Source organism: Fukomys damarensis, unplaced genomic scaffold (genome assembly GCF_012274545.1).
Source record: "Fukomys damarensis isolate Sample0158 unplaced genomic scaffold, DMR_v1.0_HiC HiC_scaffold_9, whole genome shotgun sequence".
Classification (NCBI taxonomy): domain Eukaryota; kingdom Metazoa; phylum Chordata; class Mammalia; order Rodentia; family Bathyergidae; genus Fukomys; species Fukomys damarensis.
Window position 1 is genome coordinate 40567064 of NW_022900921.1, and position 19187 is coordinate 40586250.

The window sequence follows — 19187 nt, forward strand, 5'->3', positions numbered from 1 at the left end:
AATGTGAAGAAGGCAATGACACAATGGAACAAACTGAACAGCAAAACAAGTAGAATAAAGGATTATTGGATTTTAACCCAAGAAATAAAATAAATTTCCATAAATAAATGTGGAGAAAAGAATAAGTCTTCTTTATAGAAGAATTCTAAATGATGTAGAAGGGATAAGTAGATCACCTTTAAAATCCCACAGTAACAATTATGCAGGTGAGATCCATGAATACTGACATTAAAATGTTAAGAACAAGCAAAATATTTACATAGCTTCCAAGTATCATCAAAATTATTAATTACTACGGTGTTTTAACATTCATCCATGAATTCTTTGATGATGTCCCTCTAGAATATGGAGTTTAATTCATCTTCTTTTATGTGTAGACAAGGCTTGGTGACTTGTTTCAAACAAATAGAGTAGGGAAAGAGAAAAATAGTTTACATTAAGGAAACTACTGACATCTAATCAATGGTGGAACTAACCTCACCAGTAAGTGATAAGTCATGTTGATAGCAAATGTAATGAGACAGATTATAAAGCACATAGTTACTAGTATTGTTTAGTTTTTATAAATGTACAAAGTTGTAAATGAGGTTGACTTTAGAGGAAACCTAGTAAATTATAAAAAGAGAGTTCTGTACTATCTTTGTAACCCCTCTATAAATCTAGACTTGTTTTTCAAATTTAAAGAAAACTGTAGAAACTGAAAACCAAAATATGTGAACCTTTTTGCAGTGTGGCTCTACTGAGCTGTGTTAAAAATGAAAGGTTGAGATTTTTTTTTTTTCTTTTTTAATTCCACATCCTTTTAAAATTCTTGAAAGTGTTTTTCTGGTTTGGTTTTTTGTTTTTGTTTTTGTTTTTTTTTTTGAGATAGGGTCTCACTGTATTGCCCAGGCTGGTTCTGAACTCCTGGGCTCAAGTGAGCCTCATGCCTCAGCCTCCCAAATAGCTGGGACTACTGGCCTGCAGTACTATTCCCAAATTAATCTTAAGGTGTTAATGTGTTAAATTTCATAACTAAAACAGGAAAGTTTCTACTTTGTTACAGTTCATCCTCTGTTACAGGAAGTGCCTCAGCCTCACTCTGAAGAGTTTTTGGATGATTCAACCGTCTGGGGTATTCGCTACAACAAATCCCTGGCACCCAGTCCCAAGAGCATAGGAGACTTCACATCTGCTGCCCGGCTTGCATCTACACCATTCCACAAACTTCCAGCAGATCCAGTGCACATTCTAGAAGATAAAGGTGTGTGTTACACTGTCAAAGTATCTGTCTTCTATGAACCTCTATATTTTAATGCATGTTAGAGCTCTTGAAATTTTCTTGAAAATTCTAAAGAAGTTTGAAAATTATAAAGAAGCTTGAGATCTATTTATTGCTTTGTTTTCTTTGGTATACTATCTTCATAAAGTCTGTATTTAAAATTTCAATAATTTAGATAGAAGAGGGAAAGCTATAGGAACATTTAAATGCAAATATACAAAATCCAATTCATTTATATAGGAATATGTTTATGTTATGTTTTTATGTTATGTTTTTAAAACAGGGCCACTACAGATTAAATTATTTGAATATTATATATTTTTAAATTTAATGAATAACAAATACTCAAATTTAGTCCTTCACATGTCAACAAATTTTATCTTAGACATGTAGCCAAGTATACGCCACACAAAAAAATCATAACTTTCTTTTCTCTTAGTGATCTGGCTTAAAGAGAGTAATGGTAAAACTCATAAACATTTCTTATTTCCACGCCACCCCAAATATAACACCTCTATATAAAAGATGTTTATCTAAATTGATCCCCAATGTGTGACATTGCATTGAGCACAGCTAATTATTAGCCAGTAGTTACTACTGTATCTTTTTTTTTTTGTACTGGGAAATGTACTCAGGACCTTATGCTTACAAGGCTGGTGGTGGAACCCCTGAGCTAAATCCCTGGCCCACCCCTGTGTCATTTTGATGACTACTTCTTTATCAGCCAAACTACAACACTGTTGGTAGTTTTTTAAAAATAACAGTTGTTCACCAAAGCAATAATGAAATAACTGCCAGTGAATATTACTTCACTAGATGGAAGCATCTTGTAATAAAATAATAAGCCTGTATGTAGGTCTAATTTTTTGTTTTTGTTTTTGTTTTTTGGTACCAGTGACCAAACTCAGGACCTTGCGCTTACGAGGCAGACAGCAGCACCACTGAGCTAAATCCCCAGCCCCAGGTCTAAATGTTTTTGACTGTGGAAAAAGGATATTTTCTCAGAGCACTAACCCAATATGTTTGTTTTTTTTTTTTTTTAAATCTTACAGAAGAATTTAATTGAAACTTGAACTATGGTTAAATGCCATCATAAGCCTGCCACTTGAATAAAAATATTTAAAGTTTTTCCATTGAGAAAAACTAAAGTCAATATTGGCTGTTCGTACAGTATTTGTCACTCTAGTCATATAACCAGAAGGTAATATTCTAGTACTAAGAAGTATTAATGGACTGGAGATTTAGCTCAGTGGTGCCACCACCTGCCTCGAAAGTGCAAGGACCCTAGTTTGATCCCCAGTAACAAAAAAAAAAAGTATTAATACCTGTTTAGTGAGAAACTGATAAAATTTAATCCAGTAATACTTCACTGTATGTAGTATTCAAATTACTTGGTAGAAGTTTAGTCTGTATTTCTGACCTAATATCAATAGATACATATTTTTTCAGTTAAAGGAAGCAGTGATAGGTATTGTCAATATTTAAATCATTTCAATCAACTAAATGCTTACTGATTCATTAAAATTTGTTAAACTGACAGATGCAAAAATCTGCTCTCTGGGAATATCGCACTTTTCATTCTCATTGTCCTCATCATAACAATCTCCTGAAGCTGAGTGTGCCCTGCTATCCTTGCCAGTGACCTCCTATGCTCTGGGCAGCCCTCTACAGTGGGCCTTCCTGTCTCTGAAACCCTTTTTTCTTAAAGGATCACTGTGGATTAGATGTAGAGCATTGAAATGTTCACCTCTTCTTCAATGTTATAGAATTTTTTACCATGGAACACTATTTTGAACTTCTAATAATAGAAATCAGTATAAAAAGGAATCCCAGGCTTTGTAACTGTCAAATGGTATGTGTGTACATAAATCCATGTAATATGTCTGTCTTTAATTTTTTATATACTTCAGAAAATGTGGTAGCAACACAGTGCACCCCTATACTGGTGGATTCCTGTAAAGAAAACATGGTGCAGCCTTCAAAAGGGAAGAAGTTCAGGTATTGTATGTTGTGTCATTCTCTTTATTATTATTTGAGCTTTGCTTTCTAAATGTAATAGAAGACCCAAATTTAACTCCAAAAGATTAGAAGATTTTATTGATTCACAGCTGTAAGTCAGAAGGTACTATCTGTGACTATAAAAACAGGTTCTGTGAAGAGCCTGACACTTGATATATTAGGACATTGACAGGAGCAGCTGGGGTAAGAGAATCCCTGTGGAACATTTTCTGCAACTGAATTCCACTAATTTCAAGATGAGAACTACAGATCTTCTTACCAAAGACTAGTTTGCAGAACTCAGCAAACACATAATTGCTGCTTTACAAGATTTGATCAAAAAATATAGTGAATATTTAAATAAAAATTTATGACAATAAAACATACATTGCCTTTAGTTCCCCTCAAAATGCTCCCCTTCACTTCAGACACACTTATTCCATCTTTTTTGTCAGTTTCTGAAGCATTTCTGGAAATCCTCTTTAATGAGTATCTTTATTTAGGTTTACTGTTTTGGCTGCCTCCCATTCTGAATTGATTAAAAACATTTACCTTTCATGGTCATTTTGACTTTGGGAAAGAGCCACAAGTTGTGTGATACCAGATCCAGTGAATAAGGTAGATGAGAATACACCATAATGTTTTTGAGTCTGCCTTTCCATTGGATGATATCAGCAATGTCATTCACTGTAGTATTTTTTTAATTTTCTTTTTATTAGTATGTGTTGGCTGTACATAATGATTACATTCATTCTGGGGAGTTGGTATATGTACATACCACATCTTAATTTTTTTTTAATGTCCCCTCCATCTCTTGGTCTCCTTCCCATCTGCAAAACTTCTGTCAGTTTCCTATTTTTTATTTCGTTCTTTATATATACTTTGGGGCAGGGACAAGGGGAAAAAATGAGAACAAAGTCCTGTCATGTAAAGGTACAAGGTCCCAATAATGAATGTAACTGTATATACATACATATATATATATATATATGCCTTTTTTTTTTAAGATGAGAGACATGTCACAGGTTGGTGGCACACACCTGCAATCCTAACACTCGTATATATATATATACACACACACACACATCCAGATCTCATATAAGAAAAACTATGCACTGCTTAAGCTTGTATGTCTGATTTATTTTACTTAACATTATGGTCTCAAGTTATATCCATTTTCCTTCAAATGACTCAAATTTACCTTCTTTGTAGTAGAGTTGTACTCCATGTATATAAATACCACATTTCTTTATCTGTTCATCATATGTTGATAGACATATAGGCTGCTGCCAAGATTTAGCTATTATGACTTGCATGTATTTTTGATCACACCTCATAAAGAAAGAGGACTTCCAGGACCACTTCAGAAAGTGGAATGAATGATGGCATACATGTGTGTAAAGCGAGGGGGAGTATTTTGAGAGGAATTAATGGCAGTGTGCCTCTTACTATAATAAATTTTTAAAATTTAAACATTCATTCTATAGTTTGATAACACCTTGTATACTTATTATAACTGAAAAATTATAACTCCCTTTTAAAACTTTGTTTTAAAAGAAGATAGTGTTTAGCCCTCTTTAAGTCTTGGAAATATTGCAGAATTCCAAGAAACAGGAGAAAACACTGGGCTTTAGGAGGGTTTATGTAAGGTATATACCAGCTCAATGGACTGCTGTCCAAAGGAAGGGCGTTGAACAAAGAAATGTTCCACCTTTAATACATTTAATCAAAAAGGGGGAGTAGTCTTTCTAGTGACATGAAACTGGGGGATGGGGTGGGCAAATGAGGTTATAGAAGTAAACAAAAAGCAAGTTAGTAACATCTCACATGATGACAGTTTTGTTCCCTGTGAATCTGGGAACAGAACAACAGTGAATTTTGTTTACAGGACATAGTTGCCAATCTCAACTGCATCTCTTGAGGGCATACAGTTTCTTAAAGGTTGCAAAGACTTTATTTACAGAAATGTAACTGTTTGCCCTGTTAGTACCAGGGGAGAAGCCAATGTTGAAGGAAGGCAGATAGATACCTGAGAAGTGAGGTGATCACAGGACTCTGTTAGCAAGAATCTTGTTTTTTACCTTATCTGTAGCAAAACAAGGAGTTACAGCAATGGGGTAAGATAGTGAGGGGGAGCCAAAGACTTGTTTTTCTTTAAGTCCTGCTTCAAAATTCAGATTTACTATACACCAATACTTTGCATAAGTAAAATTCCATCATATTTGAATAGGCTGGTAAATGTAACAGATAATAATAGTACTTAACATCTTTTGAGTATTATATTCCAAGCACAATGCTTATGCTTTTTATGAATTATATCCTTTAATTAACAGTAACTTGAACAGTGGAAACTACTTTTTTACCCTACTGCAGATAAGGAAGTTAGATCTCAGAGGGATAAATTATTGATCTGAAATCATTGAGCTAATTTATGAAATAGGAATTTAAATTGTATTTCTCTGATTTCAGAACTCTTATTCTCAGCACCATGTTATACTGTCCCTTGCTATCAAATACCCATTAGGTACAATTTTCAGTTAAAAAGTAAAATTATTTAATTTGCACTAATTTAATGATTGATTAGCTAACTACTTTGTACGTTTATTTTTTTTGTATATAAATTCTTTTCATGTCTTTTTACAATCATTTTTAGTCCAGTCTTAGTTCAGTGAGAAGTTTTTGATAACAGTACAGCATAGTTATCTGCTGTTTGGCTCACAAGACTTCACTAAGCCATGCTTGGGATAAGACTAACTTAGAAATGTTAGAGATTAAAAACTCACAATTGCTAGCCAGGACACTCTGTCCAAGGAACTATTATTGTTGATCTCTATGTGACAGTTCAGTTATAAGGAAACAAAACTCACACAGGCCAGATGTAGGAATTTCTCTAGGTTTAAAAGACTTACTCCTGTGGGAATCCATGGATCTTACACTATCTCCCTGGATTTAGTTCCTATGGTGTACACAAAGTTCAGGCCCATTATGGAAGTAATCAGACTCAAGGAAGCTTGAAGCAATGGGTTCCCAAGCAGGTATTTGTAATTCTACTCCAGATACACATTATCTATGAAGGTTATAAGCAGAATATCAAGCTCAGAGAGTGATGCTTTATCTTTTTAGGTTTTCAAGGAGAGAGGAGTAGAAAGTTAACAAACTCAGATTCTCATGGAAAAAGCAAAAAGCTTTGTTAATCATTTATGCATTAACAGTGATTTGGACACTCATGTTACTAATAGCAATGTGTAAGGATTTGGAAATGATTTTTTTCTGTGTGTGTGGATACCCCTAATATCTATTTTGTTATAAAACACTGGGAATATGTTCAATGTCTTAGAACCATAGAGTTGTGCATCTACTTAAATGGTGGTGTATAATCATTAAAATCATGGTAGGAATGTCAGGAAACCTGGCAGATAGCACCCTCTCTGAATGATCAAGTTTGATATCAGCAGGTATAAGTTGTGACAATACATGCTAATGTATAATAAGAAGGGCACTACACAGTTGTGAGGTTCTTCCCAGAAACTATTAGCGCCAATCTAGCCATGACAAAAATAGCAGAGAAACCTGAAACACCTGCCCAGTATTCCTTGAAACTGTCAGGATGTTTTGAAATCAGGTAAGCCCATGGTCCACTGGCACTATTACTTTGGATCTGAGGCAAAGCAGAAACATCACTGTGGCAGGAGCATGTGCAGAAGAAGGCTGCTTACCTCATAGTGACCAAGAAGTGGTGAGAAAGACATGGAGAAAGAACCCAGAGAGGACGGGGCAGGGGACAATATATCATCCCAAGTACACACCTCTCATGAACTACTCTCTTGAACATCCCACCTCCTAACTTTCCATCATTTCCCAATAATGCTATCAAATTACAAATCCATCCATGAAGTAATCACTGATGAAGTAAGGCTTCTTGTGATCCAAGCAGAAACCACTTGTGAACACATGAGCCTTTTAGAGGACTTTGTAGATCCAGACCATAACAGTAAGACTAGGAAATTTTCACAGGTGAGAAAAGAATAGGGAGACATGAGAACTAAATGCAATGTGTATTCAGAACTGGATTCTGGAGCAGAAGAAAGTAGTCAAAATAACTGGTGAAATCCAAATGAAGGCTGGAATTGAGTTAATAATAAAAGTCTAAAACTATTCTAAACTAAAAAATCTTTTAGTTCACCCTGAGAAAAATGTTTATGATAAGAATAGAAATAGTAATGTATGAAGTTACATGTATAAATGTATTCATGAAAAATCATATTTATTTGTGCATATATGGATATAGATATGAGGAGTATGTGTGTAGAGATGTATAACATACAATAAATTCTCATTGTTCTTTGTAGTTGTATTTTATGAAGTCATGTGAACACTGATTTAGTGAATACTGAAGTATTGTTCCTAGGAGAAATAGCCACTCCTGTGGACCTCTGTTCACAAGATTTTTGTTTAAAGACACCTTATTTAAAATATATATTGCTAGGGCCAGGGATTTAGCTTAGTGGTTCCGCCACCTGCCTTGCAAACGCAAGGACACGAGTTCGATCCCCGGTACCTCCAAAAAATAATAATAATTTAAAAATAAAATAAAATATATACTGCTGATTCATTAACACTGAATTCACAACCAACAAGACTATAACTCATGCCTGAATGAAATTTAGCTAATGTAATATTTCTCCATAAGGCACATTGTAGCCTTCTTGCACATTCTTGAACATTAGATGGCATGTTGGCGCTATACATGTGGGTATTTTAACAGTACAACTGCCAACTAAAAGCACAAGAGTACAATTTTTTAAATGTTACTATACCACAAGAGACTATCTGAGAGCTGAGCAATAAAACATAGTGTTACTATGTTTGACTTGAGCTAGGAGTATGTTGGGTAACTCAACTTTTCATCCCTCTGCAAGTCTGCAAATAACTCCAAAACTACGTGAGTATTGATTTGGGAGTTAACAATAAATTTTGGCATGAAGGTAAATTCATAAATATGAAAACCATGAATTCACAAATATGAAAGTCAGTACTGTGTGTGTGTGTACATGTGTGTGTGCATGCACGCACACACATGGGCATACATTTCTGTGTGTGTGCATGCATGTGCATATATACACACGTGAAATTGTATCAGAATTTTACATTGTTGGATTATGGTTGACATTTTCTGTTTGTCTCCATGTTATAAAACAAGCTATTTTTATCATGAATTTAAATATTCAGTCTTGATTATAGAACTGCTGTTTAGATTCAGCTTGGGGATATAAAGTCATTCCTCTTGTCATTTCTTGTTAAAGAATACCCAGTATATCACCCACACCTGTTTATTCTAATGTATTATCATGTCTTTGATTTTATTTTTATCCCTCTCATAGTAGCTGTGTGTTTGGAAGAAAATGATTTAATCAACTCTTGGCCTATAAAGCCATTTTAAATGCCACTCCTCAAATGAAAAGGGAACTTTTATGGGACTTCCTTGTGATCCAAGCCCTAGGCTGGAGGAGTCATATGTAGTTATTGTTTTCTCTATGCTTTTCATACATCTAGCCCAATTCAAGAGGAAAGCCCAGAACAAGCACTCCCAACAGACATATCTACAGCATCCTTACACCATCCTAGCCAGTCTGCTGCAGGTGGTGTGCTCACCCAGGAAGCAGTGAGGGGCCTTGAGGCTTGTAAACTCACAGACACTAACCTTGTCGTCATGGAGGCCCCACTGGCAATCAGTGCTGAACTCCACACAGAATGGATGCAGACCAATTTGCTTAGGAATGTCAAATCTCCAGGTAAGCATAGATGCTCAGTCTGAGCTGTACCATAAACACAGTAACATGCCATGAGAGAGCTCAGAATGAGACCTTGAATATCACTGAGGTCAGACAAAACTCGTAACTACGTTGCAATAGAATTCAGTAGCAACATACTTGAAGGGAAAATCGATCTAATTTTAATTTTAGAAGATATAGGGGTAACTGTTGGAAGAGGGAATTGGAATCTGAGGGCCTACAATGTGCCAGACATTTAATCTAATAGTTTTCCCCATTTTAAAGAAAAGTCAACTGAGTTCCAAGATTAGAGACGCTTCCTTACCCCGTAGCAACAGAAACAGTAATGCATATTGGTTGCGAGCACAGACTCTGGAGATAGACTGGCTAGGTCGTAAGGCTAGGTTCTAATCCTAGCTGCCCCACCTAAGTAGTCCTGTGTCTCTGACCAAGATTATTTGAATTTTCTGTGTTTCTCTTTCCCTTTCTGTAGAGGCTATGCTAGTACCAGCCTTAGAGGCTCATTGTAAGAACCAACTAAGTTAATAAATGTGAAATACTCAAAACAGTGCTTAGCAGTTAAGTACGTGATAACCATGTTAGGTTAGTTTTTCATTATTGCCACTAGTGGCATTATTATAAAACTCTAAATTGGAGAAAAACCTTTGTCTTCCCTTCAGAATCTGTTTCCCAAAATACATCTCATGCATGAGATTTCCATATAGGTAATATAATGTCTTGTCAAGATAAGTGGAAAAGCAATTGAGGAATATGTTCCTGTCTGAGCACAGCAGAAGTAGGTAACATCCAGTTGTTCCAGTAAGACATGCAGTCACTATTGTGTTAAAGCCACTATTGTGTTAGTGGTTCCAAGTGAGTGAAGTGGGGCTTTGATTCTTTTGTTACTACAGAATATTTATCCAAACTTGTAGTTTTAAAATGACAAATAATCGACTGTAGAGCTACCAATTTTTACTTTTGAAAATAGTCCTTCATTACTTTGAATAAATGCTCTATAAAGGATAAATCTTTTTTTTTTTTTTTCCTCATTGAGTTTATTGGTACATTTTAGGGATACAGTACAGTTACATTCATTATTGGGATCTTGTACCTTCACATGACAGGTCTTGGTTCTCATTTTTTCCCCTTGTCCCTGCCCTCCCTTCACCCCCTTCTCCCCTCACCATAAAGGATAAATCTTATTCAATGAATATCTCCACTTGCTTTATCTAAAATTTCTTGGATAAAGTCATTGAATTTATGTTTCTTTTTTGTTCTCATTCCTTTAAGACTTCACTATTGAAAACCCATGGGATGAAGACAGGTCTTGGTTCTCATTTTTTCCCCTTGTCCCTGCCCTCCCTTCACCCCCTTCTCCCCTCACCATAAAGGATAAATCTTATTCAATGAATATCTCCACTTGCTTTATCTAAAATTTCTTGGATAAAGTCATTGAATTTATGTTTCTTTTTTGTTCTCATTCCTTTAAGACTTCACTATTGAAAACCCATGGGATGAAGAATTGATTCTCAAACTTTTATCTGGGCTTTCTAAACCAGTGAGTTCCTACCCAAATACTTTTGAATGGCAATGTAAACTTCCAGCTATCAAGCCCAAGACTGAATTTCAGTTAGGTAAGAATTATATGGATAATATAACTTTAAATTCTTGTTTGTATATGGGAAGTTGATGGTTAACTCGTGTGCATGTGATTCTCCTCCTCTTCAAAATTCATAACTACAGAATTAAGTAGAGAAATTTTATTAAGCCATGACTGTAAGATTGTGATTGCTGTTGGGAATATAATGTATTCAACTTGTAGAGGGCAATTTAGTAAGATCTATCAAAATTAAAATTGCATAAACTCTTAGACCTAGCCATTCACTTTCAAGAATTTATAGTAAAATATAGGCATTGGTATTAGAACAAGGGAACTTATTCTGTAGTGATGGGGAATGATCTCCAAGACATACTATTAAATGAAAGGGCAGAAAATTATCCCATGGTGATTTTTTATTTTTTAAGAAGAAAAATGATAATATATATTCTATTTGATAGTATTTCTGGAGAACACTTGAAAGATACTCAGCTAAAGTGATTAAATTAGTGGGATTGGGAAACTGGATAGATATAATGATGAAAGTGAGTTTTCACAACTTTTTTATTTTTAATTAATAGGCTTTACTTTTTCAGAGCAGCTTTAGACTGAAGTAAAAATTGAGAGGAAAATGCAGAGTTCCCATATATCTACTGCTCCCCATACATACACACAGATTCCACTATTAACATCCTGCATGAATGTATTGTTTATTGTAACTGATGAGCCAACACTGACACATTATCATTAAAGACCACAGTGTACGATGGGGTATTGTACATTCTACGGAGTTTATATGGCAAACAGATGTGTGACGTGCATCCGTCATTGTTGGACCGTGCAGAATCGTTTCACACCCTTAAAGATACCCTGTTTTTCACTTATCCATCCCACCTACTACCACTGCTACAACCCCTGGCAACCATTGATCCTTTTACTGTCTTTAGTTTTGTCTTTTCCAGAATATCATACAGATAGAATCATACCATTTTGTAACCCATCAGTCTTATACTTAGCAACATGCATTAAAGGTTTCTCTGTGTCTTTTTGTGACTTGATAATGCTTTTCTTTTTAATCATTGAATATTCCATTATATAGTTTGTGTATCCATTCACTTACTAAAGCTTACCTTGTTTGCTTCTACCCAGACCTGATGTACTGGCTAAAAGGAACTAAGATAAGTAGGCCATACTGTGAAGTTTCTGTTTGTCTGGCAAGGGGTTAAGCTATTTAGTTTCCCCTGTTGTGGTTAGGTTTCTCTGGAGACTTCTTACAGTCTGAGATGTACAGGCCTTCCCATAGTAATGTCTTCATTACTGTCTTCAGTAGTGGTCTCTGCTTGAGCAAGCTGGGATTGCCTGTACCCTCCTGTCTTTCTCTCCATTTATGGGAGCTGCATTTTGCCTGTGACCTCCGTTTTCTAATGAACATACAAAGAGTTGACTGTTAGTTGTTGGCTTTTTTCTTTTTGTGAGGAAAGAGTGATGACTTCCAATTTACTTACATGCCAGACTAGAAACTAAACATATATGATTCTGAATATGTGAATTCTTTTTGTTTTTTAAATTTAAGAATCTGTTACAACTTCAACTCTATGGTGTTTCTCCCAAAAACTAATAAACCTAGAGAAAAACATAAAATGAACCCAATTTGAGGAACATGTTACAACATACCTGATCAAATTTTGCATCTATCAAGGTCATAAAAAACAAGAAAAGTCTTAAAAACTATTACAGCCCAGAAAAAGCTAAAGAAACAGAATGACTAAATATAGTGGGGAAAAAGTGAAATCTGAATAAAGTGTGAATTTTATTTAATATGGTTCTTTATTTGTGGCAAACATACATTGGTTATAAAAGAATTCACAATAGGAGAAACTGGGTACAGAATATTCAGACCTCTACTCTTTTGTAACTTTTGTATAAATCAAAAATTATTCTGAAATAAGTTGATAAACATTTTTAATTGCTATAAATATTGATACAGTTAAGTTTTGCTCTTTTTATTTTGTTGTAAAACACATACATTTTCCAAGGATTTCCATATCCTCTTCTTAATATCTCAGCAGTTGTACCGAGTAGGCAGGCAGGCAGCACACATATTACTCCTTCTAAAATGTGAGACCCTTGCTGAGGAGAGGAGTGGCCTCCTAAGTACATTGGACCATCAGAGTTACTCTTCCCCCTCTATTACAGAAAATTTGCTAAGGAGGATCTTTTGTAGCAGGCATTTGCTTCACATCCACCTGTATCTGGAAAAATATCCCCAAGGGATTACATCCTTCTTTTTTTTTTTTCTTTTTTTAATTAAAGCAGTTCAAGCACTAAGAAAGTTCTTAAAATTCATTTTGAATGTGTCCTTAATGTTTTGAGCCCTTTTGTCATTTTGACACCTCTGTCTTCCAAGGTTCTTTGCTAGTCTACGTCAATCACCTTCTTGGAACAGGTGCCTTTGCTCAAGTCTACGAAGCTACCCATGGAGATGTGAATGATATCAAAAATAAACAGAAGTGTGTTTTAAAGGTACATCATTTTGTACAATACAGAAATGAATTTTACAACTTGAATTTGTCAGCTTCCCCTTTTTTTCTGTTTTTAAGACAGTGATGTTTTCTTTGATGTCTATATTCAGGCAATTAAGAAATAAAATTTATCTTATGAGGATTCATATTTGCCTTTCCAATAAAATTATCTTGCAGCAAACCCCCTCAGAGAAGTTCATAGTTTGACATTGCTTTCTACTCTCTGTCTTTTATTGACCTGGAGGTTGCTTTCTTGTTACTGTTTTCCACAATGTGAGACTGGTTGTGAATACCACATACCTAATTTGATTTGCAGGTCCAGAAGCCTGCCAGCCCGTGGGAATTCTACATTGGGACTCAGCTGATGGAGAGATTAAAGCCAACTGCACGACACATGTTTATCAAATTCTATTCTGCCCATTTATTTCAGAATGGTAGCATTTTAGTTGGCGATCTCTATAGCTATGGAACATTATTAGTAAGTGTTTCATTTTCATAATATGAACATGTATTTGAAATGCATTTCTGGTTTGCATCTTTGCACAGATCTTGTGGCTGGAGCCTTTGTAGGTATGGCAGGCAGGGGCAAAGCCCTTGACTTGGAATTTCATCACTTTTTCACAACCAACTCAGTGTACTATTTGCATTGTTTCTAGAATGCCATTAACCTCTATAAAAATACCCCTGAAAAAGTGATGCCTCAAGCTCTCGTCATTGCTTTTGCTATCAGAATGCTCTACATGATTGAACAAGTCCATAACTGTGAAATCATTCATGGAGACATTAAGCCCGACAATTTCATACTGGGAAATAGGCAAGTGTGGTATTTTTAATAGTTCTTTCCTTGATATTTCCCTAGTAATCTTTTATCTGTACTCATGTATCCTGGCCTGTGTTTGTGTTTTAGATTTTTGGAGCAGGACGATGAAGATGAAGATTTAGCTGCTGGCTTGGCACTGATTGACTTGGGTCAGAGTATAGATATGAAACTTTTTCCCAAAGGAACTACATTTACAGCAAGGTGTGAAACATCTGGTTTTCAGTGTATTGAGATGCTCAGTAATAAACCATGGAACTACCAGGTATGGAACTAAATCAAGAGAATTTAAAACATTTTCCTTTTTTTTTTTTTTTTTTTTTTTGCAAAAAAAACAGATTTTCAAAATGAATCTGAGAAGCCACTTAGTTTGAACCGGTCTCTTGAGCAGCAGTTGAAGGAGAGATCAAACTTAAGACTGAAGAGAAGGATGAAGTTCTGCTTCTAAAGAGTATTCCTTTTTTATTACTCAGTTTTAAATTCTGCTATCAGAGAGAAAGCAGGTCTATGAGTTTCATTCTAAGAAAAGTAATGGTTTGTGGACCCTCTGAAAAAGAAGTCATGCTCTAAGGATCCAACTTTGTTTATGGAGATGAAAGCAAATTAGCTTGGTTCCTCTGTGGCCCAAGTTAATAGGGAGGCTGTGTGCTGACTCCAGGAAACTGAGCCAGTGCCTGCGGGAACTCTGTGCTGCTGTTACAGACGAGGAGGTGGATTTGACTGGTTGATGGCACAGTTAGATTTACTCTGGATGCCATGCCTGATCCAAAAGGTGTGATTACTCTAAAAAGAAGTTTTGGAATTTTCAACAAATTAGAATATTAGATGACAAGTAAAGATAATTCTGATTAGCATAAATATAATGATGAACTTGGAATAACAACCAAGTCTTTTTTTTTTTTTTTTTTTTTTTTTTTTTTTTTTTTGGTACCGGGGATCAAACTTGGGTCCTTGTGCTTGCAAGGCTGGCCACCAAACCACTGAGCTAAATCCCCGGCCAACCAAGTCTTTTTTTTTACTATGCTGTTGCCTGCTGTGGCTTCAGGCTACTGATTGCTGGTCTAGCACTTCTTGGAGTGGCGGGTAGGAAGAACAGGATGGAGAGACTCCTTTTCTGCAGATTTGGATCATGCTGGAGTTAGGAATGTTCCGCACAGCTTGAGAGAGGCCTTGGAGCACAATCGGAGAAGAAACCCCAGAGTCCTGGGAGAGGGAGCTGGGAGTGCCCTCAAGTTGAGGGATTCAAGTATTGAATTTGCCCCTGTGAGGCAGAACAAAGAACTAGAGAAGGAAACTAGCTCAAGACAAAGAATTTCTCAGGGGCTACCTCAGCAACAGTAGTGGTCTGCTGCCCATGGAAGCCTCAGGCAGAGCGTTGGATATCCATGGGCTTCCAGCATTTGGCAGGGGGAAGGTACTAGGGATCGAACTCAGAACCTTGTGCTTGTAAGGCAGGCAACAGAACCACTAAGCTAAATCTCCAGCAACTGCCAGCATTCTTTAAAAATAAATCTGTGATAACTTAGTTTGGTACATCTTAATATACTTATGTGTAACTTACTATTTAAATCACATATACCCATGCTTTCTTAACAGGTTGATTACTTTGGTGTTGCTGCAACAGTATATTGCATGCTTTTTGGCACTTATATGAAAGTAAAAAATGAGGGAGGAGTCTGGAAGCCTGATGGTATTTTTAGAAGGTGAGTGTTAGCATTAATGCCACAGAGAAAAGAACAAACACAGAAGAATAGAAGGTTCCGTCTGGTGCATAAAGGATCTCTGCCACCCATAAAACCTGTGCCTCAGCTGGGGATTTAGCTCAGTGGTTCCGCCACCACCTGCCTCGCAGCACAAGGCCCGAATTCGATCCCTGGTGCCAAAAAACAAAACAAAAACCTGTGCCTTGGGCAGTGTGGTGACAGTGTGGCATAGTCCTGGATCTGGGCAATGAGCAGGTCACATGGCATCACCACTTGTGTTTCCCTACTTGTAAACAGGGTGCATCTGATAGCCTCCTAGAACCCATCGTGAGCTCCTGGTGGGGTGGTTGGCATCCTATGCACACAAATTTTTCTCCTGGCTGTTAGAGTTACCTCTTCTAATGTCACTGAGCCTAGGGGTTTTGTTTGCTTATTTGTTTTCTTCTCATATAAATGGAAATTGCACCAATTCTACTTTCCTGAGATGATTCTTATAAGAGCTAAAGGAAATAATGTAGGTGAAGGTACTTTGTAAATCAAAGTAGTGGGCAGCTTTCTGCTACTGGTCAGGGTTTTAAGTCCCAGCTTTATGTGACTTTCATTTCTCTGAGATTATTTTCTCATTTATGAAATGGATATGGATAGCTCTCCCGGCATACTGTTGTATAGACACATTGCTAGTAGTGTTTTGTTTAAGCTGAGTATTTAACATGCACGTTCTTTATATCCCTTATACTTCTTTTAACTTTTTTGAGGTATAAAAACAAACACAAAAATCTTATGTGTACAACTTAGTGGAATTTTGTATATGCTTATACTTTCTTGAAAATATTTAAACTGGATTCCCCTCACTCTCCCCAGCCCCTTCCAAAACAGAAAAAGGAAGAGTTGGCAGTAATTTTATAAAATCTCATGGGACAGTATAAATAAATAAGATTAGGTTCCATACCTGGAGAAAAACTTGTAACTATGCTTTATTCTGCACCATGAGTCATCAAATTTAGCAAGTTCTTCATTTTTTCTCTTGCTTATAATTAAAGGACCATATGGTTATTCAGAAAGCTCTCATCTCTGGCCACCAATGTAGAGAAAAGCCTGAAGCCCAGCCCTCAAAGGCTTCATTATAGGGACTCAGTTTCTACCTGGAGTACAACTGCAGTGTGTTGTACCTTTTCTCCATGCTGTAGTTTTTGCATTTAATTTTAACCACTGTATTGCTAGAGCTTTTAAATCTGTGCTCTTTTTCTGGGTAATACAGCCTGTCTGCTGGTCTTGGCCCATGTGCAGTTAGGCTCCTTACAACCATGTGACCAGGTTATCGCATTTTGGGTAGTGAGCCAAAACCAGGTAAATTTCACTTTCTTTTTTCTGTTTTTGAGGCAAGGTCTCACTCTGTTCCCCAGGTTAGTCTTAAACTCATGATCTTCCTGCCCTCCTGAGTAGCTGGAATTACAGACATGCACAACCATGTCCCACTTAAGATAAGTTTTCTTAAAAAATAAAAAATTTGAAAGTTTTTCAATCAAAGAGCTACTGCTAAAAAACACGATATGGAAAAAGGTGTGTTTAAAACGAAATCTTATTAGATCATTAATTTCTCTTATTTATGATAGATACACTTCACCATTCTTATGTGCTAATTTGGGTTTGGGTGACAGTTACCCTATTAAACATGGGAAAGTCAGATACAGGAGTACTGTTGCTGTGCACATTGAAGGCTGCATTTGATCCATTACTAATGCTTTGTCTTTTCAGGCTTCCGCATCTGGATATGTGGAATGAATTTTTTCACATCATGCTGAATATACCAGATTGTCATCATCTTCCATCTTTGGATTTGTTAAGGCAAAAGCTGAAAAAACTGTTTGAGGAACAGTATGCAAACAAGATTAAAACCCTGCGTAACAGGCTAATTGTACTTCTCTTGGAATATAAGCGTTTAAGAAAATAAAATATAGCTATGGACTCTCCAGAAATATTTTGTAAATACTAACCTCTGTTTGAACTTGATTTTTTTAATACATTTTTTGTTTATTTTAATGTATATTACAAATAAAGCTTAAAAAATCTATGTAGAGAAAGAAAATGTTAGAATGATGACATCATTCCCATTGGTTCCATCCAGGAATGTTTCAGACAACCCATTCCTGGATTGTCTAGAGAGTGGGCCACTAAGCTGTTATGACAACAGAGAATCTACACTGTGGCTTGAGGAAGATGGGAGTGATTTCTTTCTCCCCTTCCAGTCGTTTGAGTGATTCTGTGCTGCCACCAACATGCACTGACACCTAAGGCTTCCTGACATTCTGCTGCCATTTCCCAGCAGTGGAAAAGCAAAGCAAAGGAGGGCACTACTGCCAAGGGCAAGATGCCAGTTGGGCTTGCAGCCCCCAGGCTGATATAATCATGTTGCCCCAGCGTTCTGCCAGCAGGGAGTCCATGTACCATGGAGAGCTGGTCACCAAGCAGCAGAGAATGTGCTGGAGAAAAGTGGTAATCCTGCCACAGAGCCTCCAATTCCCCTCCCTCTTTTGCAACAGCTGGGATGGGGTGCCCCATGTCAGTCACAGGGCTCCGACCACTCTAAGAACTGCAGTTTCTGAACACTGAAAGCAGTATGTATGTCTAACTCTATGACTCTTTCCTGCTGAGGGGCTCACAGCAAGAAAAGGATTACTCTATTGTGACCCAATGTTGAAGCATGTGAAAGGGCATATAGGTTCACGGCTTGTTGAATTCTTAAATCATGCAACTTGGCTAGGAATACGCGGCCCATATACCTGTGTGTACTACCATGAACCAGGTACTGGTAAGCAGAAGAAGCAGATTGTTCAACAATGTATGGTATATGATACATATAAGATAAAAATAGTGTTATGTCACATCTGAATGTACATACTATACATGACTGCACATGGATCTATTTAGCTCTAGAAGGGTGGACAAAATCACCAGTCACCACTGGAAGGGCAGTGTCAGCCTGAGCAGGAAAATGAGAAAGGTGAAGACAACAAAGAGTAAAGAGCAACTTTTGGCTTATATGACAGCATCTCTGGATTGAATTCTTTAAATGATGCATTCTGCTAACTTAAAAAGAAATGCCCATTATATATCAAATTTTAAAATTAAATTTCAACTCCATACATTTTTGTAACACTACGTGACAAGAGCTGTTATATACAAAAAGATAAGAGTTTGGAAGGATGGTGGGACTCCACTGAGTCACTCCTCTCAATCTTGGTGACAGTGGGATTCCAGGACTCCAGTGCCCAATGCCAGCAGTGGGTTTAAGCCAGGAAGAAAGACTTGACTTGCAACAAACACTGCTACAGCGCTGACTGAGCAGGAGCCAGCTTTACACGGTCCTCATCCTCCCTCCATCCCCACAGTCTTGGGAGGAAGGTCGCTGTCCTAATTTGACACATGAAGAAATGGGCTCTGGGGGCACTCTGACATAATCAGTGGGCAGCCACTCTGCCCAAAGCATTTTTTTTTTTTTTTTTTTTTTTTTTTTTTTT

At 36.7% G+C, this 19187-nt stretch overlaps 1 protein-coding gene across 1 annotated transcript in view; it reads left to right on the plus strand.

The window, feature by feature from the left end:
* Bub1 (BUB1 mitotic checkpoint serine/threonine kinase) overlaps window positions 1-17651 on the plus strand; it is a 40917-nt gene extending 23266 nt beyond the window's left edge. The window contains exons 16-25 of the mRNA XM_010638170.2: window positions 1063-1243; window positions 3172-3259; window positions 8813-9051; window positions 10521-10664; window positions 13035-13150; window positions 13466-13627; window positions 13806-13963; window positions 14057-14231; window positions 15563-15669; window positions 17425-17651. Of these exons, the coding sequence (XP_010636472.1) occupies window positions 1063-1243; window positions 3172-3259; window positions 8813-9051; window positions 10521-10664; window positions 13035-13150; window positions 13466-13627; window positions 13806-13963; window positions 14057-14231; window positions 15563-15669; window positions 17425-17620 (1566 nt within the window). The 3' untranslated portion in view covers window positions 17621-17651. The remainder of the gene's footprint in view (window positions 1-1062; window positions 1244-3171; window positions 3260-8812; window positions 9052-10520; window positions 10665-13034; window positions 13151-13465; window positions 13628-13805; window positions 13964-14056; window positions 14232-15562; window positions 15670-17424) is intronic.
* The last annotated feature ends 1536 nt before the right edge of the window (window positions 17652-19187 follow it).